Source organism: Clytia hemisphaerica, unplaced genomic scaffold, assembly GCF_902728285.1.
Source record: "Clytia hemisphaerica strain Z4C2 unplaced genomic scaffold, Clytia hemisphaerica genome assembly, whole genome shotgun sequence".
In the NCBI taxonomy this organism is placed as follows: Eukaryota; Metazoa; Cnidaria; class Hydrozoa; order Leptothecata; family Clytiidae; genus Clytia; species Clytia hemisphaerica.
Window position 1 is genome coordinate 350,189 of NW_027104475.1, and position 13,136 is coordinate 363,324.

General features: G+C 37.0%; 1 protein-coding gene across 1 annotated transcript; it reads left to right on the top strand.

Moving 5' to 3' along the window:
* The first annotated feature begins 897 nt into the window (after positions 1 to 897).
* LOC136821395 (pappalysin-1-like) lies at positions 898 to 12,241 on the top strand. The gene is made up of 12 exons (XM_067077633.1): positions 898 to 3,135; positions 4,259 to 4,404; positions 4,958 to 5,065; positions 5,338 to 5,599; positions 6,706 to 6,970; positions 7,379 to 7,635; positions 8,181 to 8,347; positions 8,759 to 9,410; positions 9,721 to 9,961; positions 10,501 to 10,720; positions 11,009 to 11,194; positions 11,642 to 12,241. The coding sequence occupies exons 1-12, from the start codon at positions 1,209 to 1,211 to the stop codon at positions 11,891 to 11,893; spliced, it is 4,683 nt and encodes a 1,560-aa protein (XP_066933734.1). The 5' UTR covers positions 898 to 1,208; the 3' UTR covers positions 11,894 to 12,241.
* Positions 12,242 to 13,136: the final 895 nt, after the last annotated feature.

Consider the following 13,136-nt stretch of genomic DNA (forward strand, 5'->3'; position numbering starts at 1 on the left):
ATCTACCTTACCAGTTTGGCCCAATTTTAGTGGGATTCTAGTCTACGCATCACACTTCTGAAATTAACATATTAATATTGACTTTTGTGAGGTAATAAAAATCAAGTCAGAGTTTTTTAAAGCTTCCTTTCGATTATTCGTATCTGATGAAAGTTCGCCACTGTTTCCTGGCCCCTGCAACGACCAATGATGCCCGCTTACTATATTGGAAATTTATTGGTAGAAAATAAGATAATGACAACTTATCCCCACCTAGTCATAAAACAGGCATCTCAAATTAATGCAGTCTTTTTATCTGTGCTTCCTGTCTGCTCGGTTGGTGAAAACTAAATTTGCTTTTTTTTATTATTTTGGCATTTAATTTTGAATAGGAAAACCTTAGTGGTAATAGGCTTAAATGAAAAATAATCTTACTAAGTTCAAAGTCCACTACCCCCGTATGCTATATATAATTTCTCTCTGAACCTCGCATTAACACTTGAGAGAAAGCTTTTAAAGTGCCACCAGGTTGTCAAAAAGTTCTATTGATTGAAATAAGTGAATATTTTTGTTTTCTACACTCGCTTGCGTTTCTAAGAAGATAAACAAATTTCAGGGATTTGAATAGTTCTAAGAAAGTAAGTTTTTCTTGAGAAATTTATAGGATCTCGCAATGTTGAATTGGCGCTGGGTAGCAAGAACAGTAATTGACACTTTCCAATTCTACTGATCAAATATTTCCGGGAAAAAAGTTTTTTCTTGATACATTTATACTTTATTGCCGCCAGTTTAACTGAAACAAAATCAATACCTATATTGTTTTAATACCAACTATAGGTATTCAAAGCATTTTGTTTAAGATAAGAATCTGTGATAGAGAGGTATCAAAAGAGGGTTTTAATGCTGAATTCGATGCCATGAATAATAGAATGAAGAAAGTTCGAAATTGCGAAATTTATTGCCTGATTTTCATCATTTTGTCTCAAGAGGTAGCAAAGAAGTTCATTGGAATCTTACTTTTTATCTAGAAAAGTTGTTTCATAAGAGAAAGGAGAAGAAACTCAAAAGAAGAACATTGAAAGAAATACAGAAATTGAAAATCACAAATTTGACGTTAGCAGGATATAAATTAAAACGTGGTTTGTTTTGTCCATCGTGAATTTTCTTTCTCACGTTTCAAGACGGACGACTCCCTATGAGGAGGCACACAAAAGCCGCCAATATGCAGTATGAATTTAGGATTAGTTAACTTGTACGTCGTAACAATGCTCATTTTTATTTCTCCTTACACAACGAAACACGTAACACGTAACTCGACCACTCAAGACGTACTACGAATTATGGAAAACGCAGGGAAAGTGCGCCGAAACAGCAATGAAGTTTTGCAAAATGAAAATGCTACAGTAAAAAGTGTACTAAAAAAACCTCAGAATATTAAATCAATTTTATTTAAAAAACTTAGAGCAATGCTCGATTTGAATAAATATCGTATTCGGAACAAGAGACGTATCTCCAACAGACAATTGCGAGCCGAAAACTCGGTAGCTTATTTTTATGGACACGAAATTATTCGATATTCAAATTTGGATTTAAATTTCGACAGGTTCACGATTAGTTTTTGGATTTACGCGGAAGGCGGACAACAAAACAACGCACCTATTGTTCGAATTTACAATCATTGTTCTTTTGTCGAACTCTCTGCTTTGTCTTTCGGAATTCGAACGATCGAACTTGAGACTATCGTTTATTTCACAATGACAACGAGCCAATCAAATTCAACTTCAACGATAAAGTCTGAGTCACCGATCAAAATACAGACTTGGGTTCACATAGCTGGGTCTTATGACGGCCATAAATTGGTTTTGTATGTCAACCAAGCTAAAGTCGCTGCCAGTTATGAACAAAAAGGTATTTTTACATCTAACGTTTACCCAAAATGTACAACCCTAGACGTTGGTGGTGACTCAGAGAATCACCTTCATTATCGGGGTGCTGTTGATCACATCTTGATCGTAAACGAGGCTTTAAATCATAGAACCATATCGCGGAAACCATTTGTGAATTTAAAAAAACTTTTTGTACTGAGAGAGAATTTTGAATCTAAATACAATAATGGATATCATACCGTGCATGGACATTCACCAGGTCTAATAAAAAGGGAAGTAAAATCCGAAGAACAGGTTGAAGTGAAATTAGAAATTCCGAAATGTGGACATGCGATATGTGATAACTCTGAAGTAATTCAAAACTATGTTACGCATCCAAATACCTATATGTCGTTGAAAAAGATTCGATATAGAGTTGTACTAATAACTCAGGATGACCGGCGAAAATGCCGGCTGACGACAAACGATATACAAAAGAGACATAAATATTTGGTATCTGTTTTCAACCGAGAGAATATTCATCTTCATTTAGATATTGTCAAATTTAGGAACTCAAATTTATGTAATAAAACTGTTTTGATTTCTTGTTACCGGCCTTGTCCTGATGACACAGTTCATTGTCAGCAAAGTATACCGGTTGATCCTGTTGGTTGTGACCGGAAATGTACCCCGGATAAGCTAAATAACGGACATTGTGATATAGAATGTAATAATCCGGACGGAAACAATGATTGGGATCAAGGGGATTGCTGTAATCCAAAAGTCACCGATGTGACTTCGACTTGTTATGATCCGAAGTCGCCTTACAGAGCTTTCATAGAGGAAAGGGAACTCAAGAAACATTTGAATCTATCCAATAAAGAGGCTCTGGTGATTTATCCAGTATCTTTACCGGCGAATTTCCTTGGTAAATCTACTTACCCATGGACGGAAGATATATACGGTGTCAATGGTGGAATCACCATGAATTATAAGAGTTTTTTGCCATCATCAGATGGGAAGGAAAACGTGAATGATATTATCCATGAATTAGGACATGCTCTTGGGTTATGGCATGTACATAGAGGTGTCAGTGAAGTATCCTGCACCAATGAATGCATCGAGGACTCGCCATCTATGATTACTGGTGATCTATGTTCCGATACCACCCCGACCCCGATCAACTACAAATGCGAGGACAGAGTATTGCATCATAGACAATGTAATGGGAAGAATGAATCAATGGTTTACCAAAATACACCGTACAAGAATTACATGGGGTATGTCACAGGTATGTGCCTTCTATTCTTTTTATGTATATTATTCTATTCTATTGCATAGATAGATTGTTTTATTCTAACGCTTTCTAATTCGACGTTCTAATATTCGATAGGCTCCCTTATTTGATGAAATTTAAAGTCCCCGTCAACAAGAAACTCTCATAAACGACGCTCCCTTATTCAATAAGCTCCCTCATTCGATGAAAATCCAATTCTCCTTGAAGATCGATTTAGAGAGCGTCGACTGTACATTTCCGAGGCCGGGAAAATACTTCTTGTTTTTTTGGTAAAATTCCAGAGCAAGCTCAAAAAATGGATCATTTTATTGGAAGAGCTAAAAGATGATAAAGGTTTTCTGTCTAGCGCGTGTAGATTACGTAAATGTTTCTAATCTACTTTGGGATTTAAACCAAAAAATCAACAAGATCTAGGTCAACCTTTCTTAATAAATTTGGGACATTTGCTTTTATCAAGTTAGAGTATATACCATGCTTTAAAATTTCAATCGAGGTATAAAGAAAGCTATATAGAATGATACCGCTAAACTCTATTTTTGCATAATTTAATAATGCATATATAATCGTATTCAGCCATTTTGAATGCGTTATTTGAGCAGGTGTCTTTTGGTTTTCCTATTCAACTCAGGTTTCATATTTGCACGTGGTAATTGTCTTGGGAGATAGGAGACACCAAAAATGAAGTTATGATGAAATAACACATGTAAATGTCTTCCTTCATATTAATTTTTTGACATTTGTTTGTGTGTTTGGTGAACCTTGAATTGAGGATTTCAACCGGCATTTTGAAATACCGAGATTTTAAAAAAACTTTCGACCTTTTTCCCTCGTTTTTTTCTTTATTCAGATCGCATCCGAAAAAATCTCATGCATCATAACTTCTTGAAGCCATTAAAATCTTATTCTACTTTTGCAGAATACTCATAGAAAGTACCTGCCACTACACTCCTGATATCAGCATTTTCCTTAAATCATAAAATCGTAAAATCGGGATAAAATTCACGCTTTCAGGCAACAATTTGCGATATTTAAGTATTCATGAAAATCAAACGCCTAAAACTCAAAATAAAGAGTACATCAATGAAATTCCTTCCTAAAAGTAAAACCTTTTTCTTAGGTAGCTGTGCAAGTGAATTCACTAAACAACAAAGAGCTCGCATGCATTGCTATTTAGATAGCCATTATCAAAGATGGCAGATTAACAGTGTGCCACCATCAACCATTCCATTAAAACCAAGTTTGGTATCATACAAAAACAAAGCAGTATGTATGTTTGTTTAAACTTCATTTTCATTCTTTGTTTTCAGTGAATGGAATCCCAGTTCAGGCCGGCGGGAACTATTTTTCCACTTAGAAGTGAGCTCTTACGGGGCTCTGAGCCTGCTTAGAGATCCTTCCTCCTTAATGATTCTAATAAGTGCAAGGAAAGCGTTTTGACGTTAGAAATAGCGAGATTATACATCGGAGATATTCTACGGCTACGGTTGTGGGGCGGACCATGTCGTTGTCTACTTTGCTCTGTACGGGAAAAACAGCAAAGTCAACATAATGCCGTACGTCAAATATCGAAATTGCTTTCACCCACCATTACTTGCCTTACTCGCCATTTCCCTCCCCGCTTTAACCGTAGCCGTAGATATACTATGCAGCTACTGAGCAGGTTCAAGATAAAAAGCAAATCTACTGATGGAGAACCTAATGATCTTCATTAGCTGTTCATTATGACCGGCCTGAAAAGGTTGTTTTACGTCGGGGAGATAAATCGGGATAATCATTTTCAGAGGTGTGAATTTCTGTAGTACTTAAACGTTTCCAGGTGACGATAGCTTGGCATCCACCGGTAGGCTCTGGTAAACAGCACCAAAGATTTAAATGTCAAGATTGCCAACGAAATAACAGAGAAAAACAACAGTATGTTCAAAAGGTATACAAATTACATACTTTTTTGCCATGTGAATGACAGCAGCTTCCTCTCCTATTAGTAACTATTCGTAATTAGTTCGATGAAAATCAACAATTGAATTTGCCTGTAAGAGGCCTCCAAAAGGGCCCAAAATTCACGCTATTATGCCAATATTTTTACCTTCTGTAAAGACAAAATCACAAACCTCTATAACACCTAAGTAGTATAAGGATCACAAATCCGTTGGTTGGTGTAGTAGCCTTGGGTGTATTGAAATTTACTTTATTTTCTAGGTAGCCTTTAACAATGAAACATCTACTTCAAATTCCCTTTACTCACTGAACAAAATTATCGGACCACCAGATGCAAAGACCACGTGCTCCAGAGATGGAAACACGTGGTTTAGACAACACCCTGGCATAAATGATTACCTTGATGTATGGTTTAGTAAAGCTGTTGTACCGACTGGTTTGAATATATGGATAAATTATGATGCTTCGGATTCAATTGAGGATTTGCAAGTCATACATACGGACGGATCAAAAACGTCTCTAGGTAAGTTATTTTAACTATAACCAACAAAGATAATCGCGAAAGAGAAGGCGATCCTTAAAACGGCGACGCCTGAAAATAGGGGCTCCTGGTCCGAAGCCCTTTTTTTCTCAATGTTCCGTTCATATATGACCGATCCAATTAGTCGTGCACTCCTGGAAAACGATCAAGAGAGTCTAACAGTCCTGAGTCACTGGGCTGTCCAAGTAAAACGCCAACACATACACTTATTGGTCCAGCGCGCAGCAAAATGGACCTTTAAAAAGCAACTGATCGAAAAGATTTTGTCTTTGTCGGGGCCTGTGCGCGCAATAAATTAACAAATCCAGGCTAAACCAACCGCCGATGGCGGTTGCGAACCTTGAATGTTTGCCTCGCCTACCCGCGCGATGTTTGACCTATAATGTTTTGGATTGAATTGGTAGTAGAGTCAAATTTCCCGGTTAGATTAAAGGGTTGTTTCAGGTAGGGTCAGGTAGGGTCAGGTAGGGTTAGGGCTAGGGTAGGGGATGGGCGGGGGGATGGGAGTTAACCCCTGGTTAGGGTTTTAGCCCCGGGTAGAGTTTGGAGTAAATACCATGTTTATAAGGAACTTTGAAATACTTGAAACAGTTGTTATTCGATGGCCGAGTGGTTAAGGCGCTGGCGTTTTAATCATGGGTGCTCTGTATATAGTGGGTTCGAATCCCATCAGCGGCAAACGTTTCGGAATTTCGGTAAATGCAACAAAAACATTCAAAACTCAGCAATACAAAGAAAGTGTCAAAGAATAGAAGTTCAGAGTGGAGAATGGGAAGGAAATTTTTTTGCGTCACTTATAAGGAACCCGGTACGAACGACATTCGGTTATTGCCACGTCAGCTGGACCTTCACGCCGCTCCGGCTTCTTGTTGTACTTTGAACCAAATTGGGCAAAGAACGCATTTTTATCCTGGACACTCTCATTGACGGCCCCAACATCAGCAGGTCATTGTTTTTGATCACTTTACACTCAAAATATAAAGTTAGAACGCTAAGGTCGATGGTATGGTAAATGGATGTTTGCATTGCATCCCAGAGAAGAATAATAGAAGATAGTAATTTTCCAAATTATATTTTCTATTCAACAGGTCCAATAAGTACTAATTGCAGAACACCTTTCACAACTCTGGTCAAAATAACAAAACCCACCAAACATCTCCGTTTACACCTCACAAAAGATATCCATCGTAAACCTTCCATTGATGCAATAATGTTGATATCACGGAAAACATTTGATGAAAAGAAATGTAGAAATTGCGAAAAACTTCAACTCAGATATCGAGTATATCGACAACCTCAGTTTAAAGGTTCAAAACTATATCGATGCTCCGAAACAGTAAGCTTCACCGACAAGTAAGAACTGTTTGTTTTCAAAAGCCCTAAAGGCCACAGAAGTTGCTTAGGTCCCAGAGTAAGGTAGACAAGAAAGGAGCGCAAAATTTGTGTCGGAGAGCAGATTTTTGTGATACTATAAGTTTGTATTCATAATATGAAAAAACATTTAATGTGTAATAGAAATCTGCTCTCCTACACAAAATTTTCGCCCCTCTTTTGTCAACCTAATTGGGACCCCTCACCTTCACCTAAGTCTTTAGTCTTTCATCTATGAAGGTTTCGATTTTTTTTATGTTGCGTAATTTCTGCTACTCTTTAAACAATGTTGAAGCGTAAGCCTTTTCGAGCAACAAACAGAATTCAGGTATGCGTCCGATGCACTAGTAGCCTCTTCGGGTTGAAATTTTAACAACGCGTTGTTTTTAGAGGAGTCGAACCCAATACACTTTACACATACCGTATCCAAGCATTATCCGGATCCCTCCAAAGTCAACTCTCTCCACCGTTGACGTTTCGTCAGTCAGACGGTTTCTGTGGCAACGGAATTATAGAAAAACACCGCGGAGAAGAGTGTGACGATAGCAATCTCCGTGACGGAGATGGATGTGATGTAGAATGTCGGATCGAGGCTGTATTCAATTGCAAATTAGAACCCAGTCTATGCTATAGATATGATCGAGACGGTAATTATAGTAATTATCAATTTCTTTGCTCACTCACTATCAACATTCTAATACCTGGATTAGAAGTATCGTTTGGTTTCTACAGGATAGACCATTTAACAATTTTATCATTTTCCTTTCCTCAAGTGTATAGCCCCCGCTATATTTTTTTCGAATGTTAAATGCATTTTTTGCATATGTTGGGGAGCTTTGTCTTGTTGCGTATACACGTAATAGACAGGGTAAAGGCCGGACCACCTTCGCGCGAAATGAACGAAAAGTTTTTAACGTTTTTGTAAGGTCATTGGTCGGTTGAAAAATGAAACAATTCTATATTGTTTGAAAAAACTTTTTTTTTTCGTTCGCGTGAAACTTTTTTATTTTACGTAATCTTTTCTTTAGGCAAAAAGGTTGACAAAAAAATGTATCGCCCATTTTGCGCGAAAGTGGATGCAGGCCTTAAGGAATAAGTAGCAGTAAAACTTCAGCTAAACTGAATAAGAAATATTTTGTACATACGTGTGGGGGAAAAGCTCAAGTTGTGATTTTTCACATTCTCTCACTAGGTGTTTGTGAGGAGGAAGAACGCAAGCTAGAGACGCGTGACTGTGGTCTGTACACACCGAATGGTTATATTGACCAATGGGCGATCGATATCAAAGGGAAACCTTTGCAATCTTCTAATGAATTTTGTCCTGAACATATCATCACTGGTACACCACCGACGGATCTGGTAATTTTGATTATTCATGTGTGAAGAGGTTGATTGCGTTTCTGTTTTTTTAACTAATAGCGTGATAGATGTTCGTTTGTATCAGCTCCGTTGAGATTAATGCCCAAAGGGCTAGAGTATTATATTCAACGTTTCCCAAGTAGGCAAAACTAAAGCCTTAAGATATTTGCCTCATTTAGTATGACGAATCTAGCCTTTTCATGCGACATATTTTTCGCAATATATATTTTACTTCAAATCCAGCGTTTTTGTGAAAGTCACAGTGATCACGCGTTATGGGATTTGCTTTATTTTTTATCTAAGAATTTCATTTCTAGCCACTGCAGGACTCAATAGTTAACTCAATAGTTAGCGCCACGTGAATAAATATCAAATGTAACTTATTAAACTGTAATTTTCATATTCTTTTAGAAATGCGTGGATGGAATTGCAGAGGTGGATCCAAAGATTGGTTGGAGACCTTGCAATGGATTCAATCCAGAAACATTTGAGATATTCGAAGATTATTGGATCGAAGCGCATTTTGAAACAAGCGTTCATCCGGTTGCTGTTATTGTTCATATATCTTCTGACGGCCGATTTGACCCTTTCTCTCCGAATGAAACCCTATCTATTCGCTTACGAGATGATCAAGGGAAGTTAGAGGTCATAAATAGTAGGGTGGACATCAGTTGTAAAAGTAATCCTATTTATGTGAAAGTTGACAATAACTCGATCAAGAGTAAAATAGTACGTATAGATTTCGCGACTTCAAATTTAGCCATCTCTGGAATAGCAATGCGTTACTTGAAACCAAAAATATGTCCAAGAAATCAAATTTATGACAAAATAACGAAAACTTGTCAACCGAGAACAGAAGAGATTTTACCATGTCCGGAACTGACTTTACCGAACGCTAATACCACGTGTTCGAATGATGGCCAATCGTGTAGCGTCAAATGTCACGTGGGTTTTAAGAGAGCCAATCAGAATCCATCATTATGTGATCATGGTACATGGAGGAATGCGATTGGTTGTTCAATCATTGATTGTGGTCAGCCAGTAATTGAAAATTCCAAATCAGGTAGAAAAACATTTTTGAGATTTAAATGTATTTTACCTTGGATTCAGAAGAGAGTTATGCGAATGTGTTTTTCTGCGCCAATGAGTGTTAGCTTAGGATATGTCTGTCGACTGACGACGATAGCAAATCAGTACTTGGCCGTTCTTGAATTTAGGGTTTAAATCTGTGGGTTACTTCAAATCACTACGTGCACTCCGTTGTCCTCAGGAATGCAAATACAAAAATTGGAAGCTTGAAAATTTTGAATACTCATTTAGAAAGGAAGGACTATGGCCTTATTTTTGAAGATTAATGTTTTGTTTTTTTATAGCATGCGGTCATACTACTTTTGGAAGTGACTGCTCATTTATCTGCGACCCTGGAACTTCACAACATGGTTTCATCAATAAAATCACATGTCAATCTAACGGTCATTGGTCAAAACAACATTCATTTTGTGTGAAATTTTGTGCTGAATCACCTTTGAAAGAGAAAATGGAAACTTATAAAGAACAATTACCAGGATGTCTTTTGATGGAAGGCTCGAAGAATGGAATGGGTGCAAGATGCAGGTAATTAATTTACCAGAAATTGCCCAGCTACATACCCGTCTCACATCTATACAATTGAATCGTTCGAATTCGATCTTCAAGGGACCAAAAATTTTATTCAAATTACAGAGAGTAATTTAAACCACTTTGCAGCTGAAGGGACAAATACTTTAGTTCGAGTTATAGAGATTCGAATTAGAGAGAGTTGACTGTTTATCGTTTTCTTTAGGTGGGCAGCAAGTTTTCATATTAGGCATTTGAGCCAAATGTAGATAAACCTTCAAATTAGATATCTGTAACTTCTTTCTGGTGCTCGAGAATGTGAAATTCGGTATAACCATTCGTCAAGAAATGAAACTTTTGCATCTTTAAGCTTCTATAATTCGAACTCGAATATTTCCACTAATGAAATAAACCCTTAGAAACAAATTTCTAATTCGATTCCCTTGTGTTCTGTAGCTCAAAAAATATCACTTTCCTGTTCGAGATCGAATGCGGAAGATTTGGTATTTAATATATATAGAAGATGAAATTTTATTTCGCTTTCTTTGTATTTCAAGGTTACAATGTAAAAGAGGATACAGGGCTTCACAAAAACTAAATGACCGTTACCAACCAAACATCATCAATGCATTATGTAATCAAAATGGTAGATGGAGCTACGATAATGATTGTGATAAGATAACATGTCCGCTATCAGGTTATCAGAAAATGCTGTATTCGTGCACAGATGACAATCGATATGGAAGCATGTGTTCCACAAATTGCAGTGGTACAAAGGTTAGTTGTATTTAGGCTTTCCTGTGGTATCTCCTAACCGAAACTGACGAGGCAAATTTAATGTTTGTTCTATTCTGTAATTTGAAGATTGTTTTTAGTCTGGCACACTAGACCAATAATCAAGACATTAGTGGAAGATCGGCAGAAATAACAATCATCGTATTATCATATTACTACATTACCCATATTACTGTATTATCCATATTACTGCATTAAAAAGATTATGCTACTCCGGTCTAAGACTCGTTGAGCCCAAAAAGTCAAAAAAATTAAATTTCTACGTTACAGGCTGAGAATAAAATCGAATGTTTAAACACTGGTGAATGGTCTGGTTCTCTCGATGTATGCAAAAGTAACAAACAATGTCCGAAACTAGAAGACACCAATGGTGTGAAGTTTTCATCTTGTCATGATACGAGGGTTGGATCGAGTTGTCAACCGACATGTGATTTAAGAAAAGATTTGGTTAACCAGGTAGGATATTAGGTGGATGACTGGAAGGGTATTAGAGATGTCTGGTTTGTCCAGACCGGACCTCGGAAAACTGACTCATAGAGAGACAAAATCTGAAACTTTTTTGAATTTTCTTGCATTTAGGTTAGTATTCAGAACCTTATGGAGACTTTTCTGACTTTCCGTTGTTTTTGTAACCCTTTAAGAGAGCTGGTATGGTCCCGAAAACCTACCAATATGACACGCCAATACCAGACTATTTTTTGCCTGAAATATCCCCGGTTTTGGTGTTAACCTGTAATTTCTCTGGCTGATTCAAATCTTTCTCAGATATTGATCACCAATGTTCTATGAAATACAAATTTTTCTTGTTACTGACTTACTGCAAAGAATGATTTAACGGGATGAAGAAAATAGGACAACCTTACACTGTGATAGCTCATAAAAACAAACTTTTTACCATTTTAGAAATCTCCCACAAGGATTAAAAGCGCTGGTGATCAAAACGAGCTCCTATACTGTATGCCCCACACCAGATGGTCTAGATCCGCAACAGATTTCAGATGTGAGGAGAAATGTTATATTGGAGGTATCGGTGATAGTTTTTGTGACTGCCAAAACAATAGAGCACATTGTGACTTTGATGGTGGTGACTGTTGCAAAACGCCAGTTAGATTCTTAATACCAGAATTCGGGACATGTGGATGTTTACAACGATGATTGGATCTGTATTTTCTCCAATCCTGTCATCCTGTCTCAAAAATATTGAAGATGATTGACGGTGATGGTATACAATCATAAACTAGAAATTTTTGAGAAAAACACTTCAAAGACAAAGAAAATATCCCCCTTGATCCCAAATGAACATTGCAAATGGGTGGAGGGGGAATAGCTGGGAATATGCTTTTTTCTCATAATTTTTGTCCATGATTGTAGATCTGCAATCTTCAAATGCTTTTTACTGCTAGATATTGCCCAATAAACGGCCGATACTTAATCTTCCTCGCTTCTCGATTAATAAAAAGACTTTTGTTTCCATGTGTATTTTACTTGCATAGCGAATCTTGGACATTTTTTAACAAAGTTTTACGAAAAGTTTTTTCGATCCTATTTTCGAGCCTCTTTGGCACACTCTAAACCATTAATCAATGATTTTACCAAACTCCAGTATCTGAATAATCAATTCATCTTAGTGGTTGTCAGCGGAGCCGGGAGTGAAAAGTCTATCCCCTTTTTCTATTTGCGGTAGACCTGGGGAGATCAATGCTGAGTTGGAGCGCCACATCTTTCATCTCCCAGTAATTTGCCTCCTAGATCAGATTACCCAATCTAAGCTACTCATCATCTGCTGATTTGACCACAACTGGCCCACAACTCTTAGACTGTAAGGTGAATGCTCTACTGAGCTACCCGACCACAAACTCCAGGAAAGCTATCAAAACAATAAAAAATCAGCTTAAGGGACTTTATCTTGATTGATTTAGTTAGTCAAATATATTTAGGGACAACCATACCATACTAAGTTTTTATCTTGCAGTTAATGTAATCAAAATATAAGAGAGCCACGGCTTTCTTATAAGATGGTTTAATTTTATTTTCAACAGTATACATATATAATATTTTACAAAAACTTTATCAATTACCATATTTATGAACATAGGAGAAAATGTATTATTCAATTGACAACTTAAAGAAATATTACCCAAATTATGTTATTTTAAGTAAATTTAGCTTACTACAACGTGGTAGATATATTAGCATTTTGGGCAATTTTCAAAATTTAAAGCTCACTAGAGAATGGCGATTTCAGCATTTTTACCTTATTTTTGCAGGAAATTTCCTTTTCGATCTGAAAAGGAAAATATTAAAATATTTTGAAACGGCTTGTTTCATTTGGACTCGTGAAAGACTTAAGAGCTTCTAATTGTTCTATCAATCACCAAGGGAATTGCTTGGGTACCTC

Coding starts and splice junctions, on each gene's coding strand:
- LOC136821395 (XM_067077633.1), top strand. CDS start 1,209: ATGAATTTAGGATTAGTTAACTTGTACGTCGTAACAATGCTCATTTTT. Junction 4,405..4,957: donor TATCATACAAAAACAAAGCA/GTATGTATGTTT, acceptor AAACGTTTCCAG/GTGACGATAGCTTGGCATCC. Junction 7,636..8,180: donor CTATAGATATGATCGAGACG/GTAATTATAGTA, acceptor TTCTCTCACTAG/GTGTTTGTGAGGAGGAAGAA.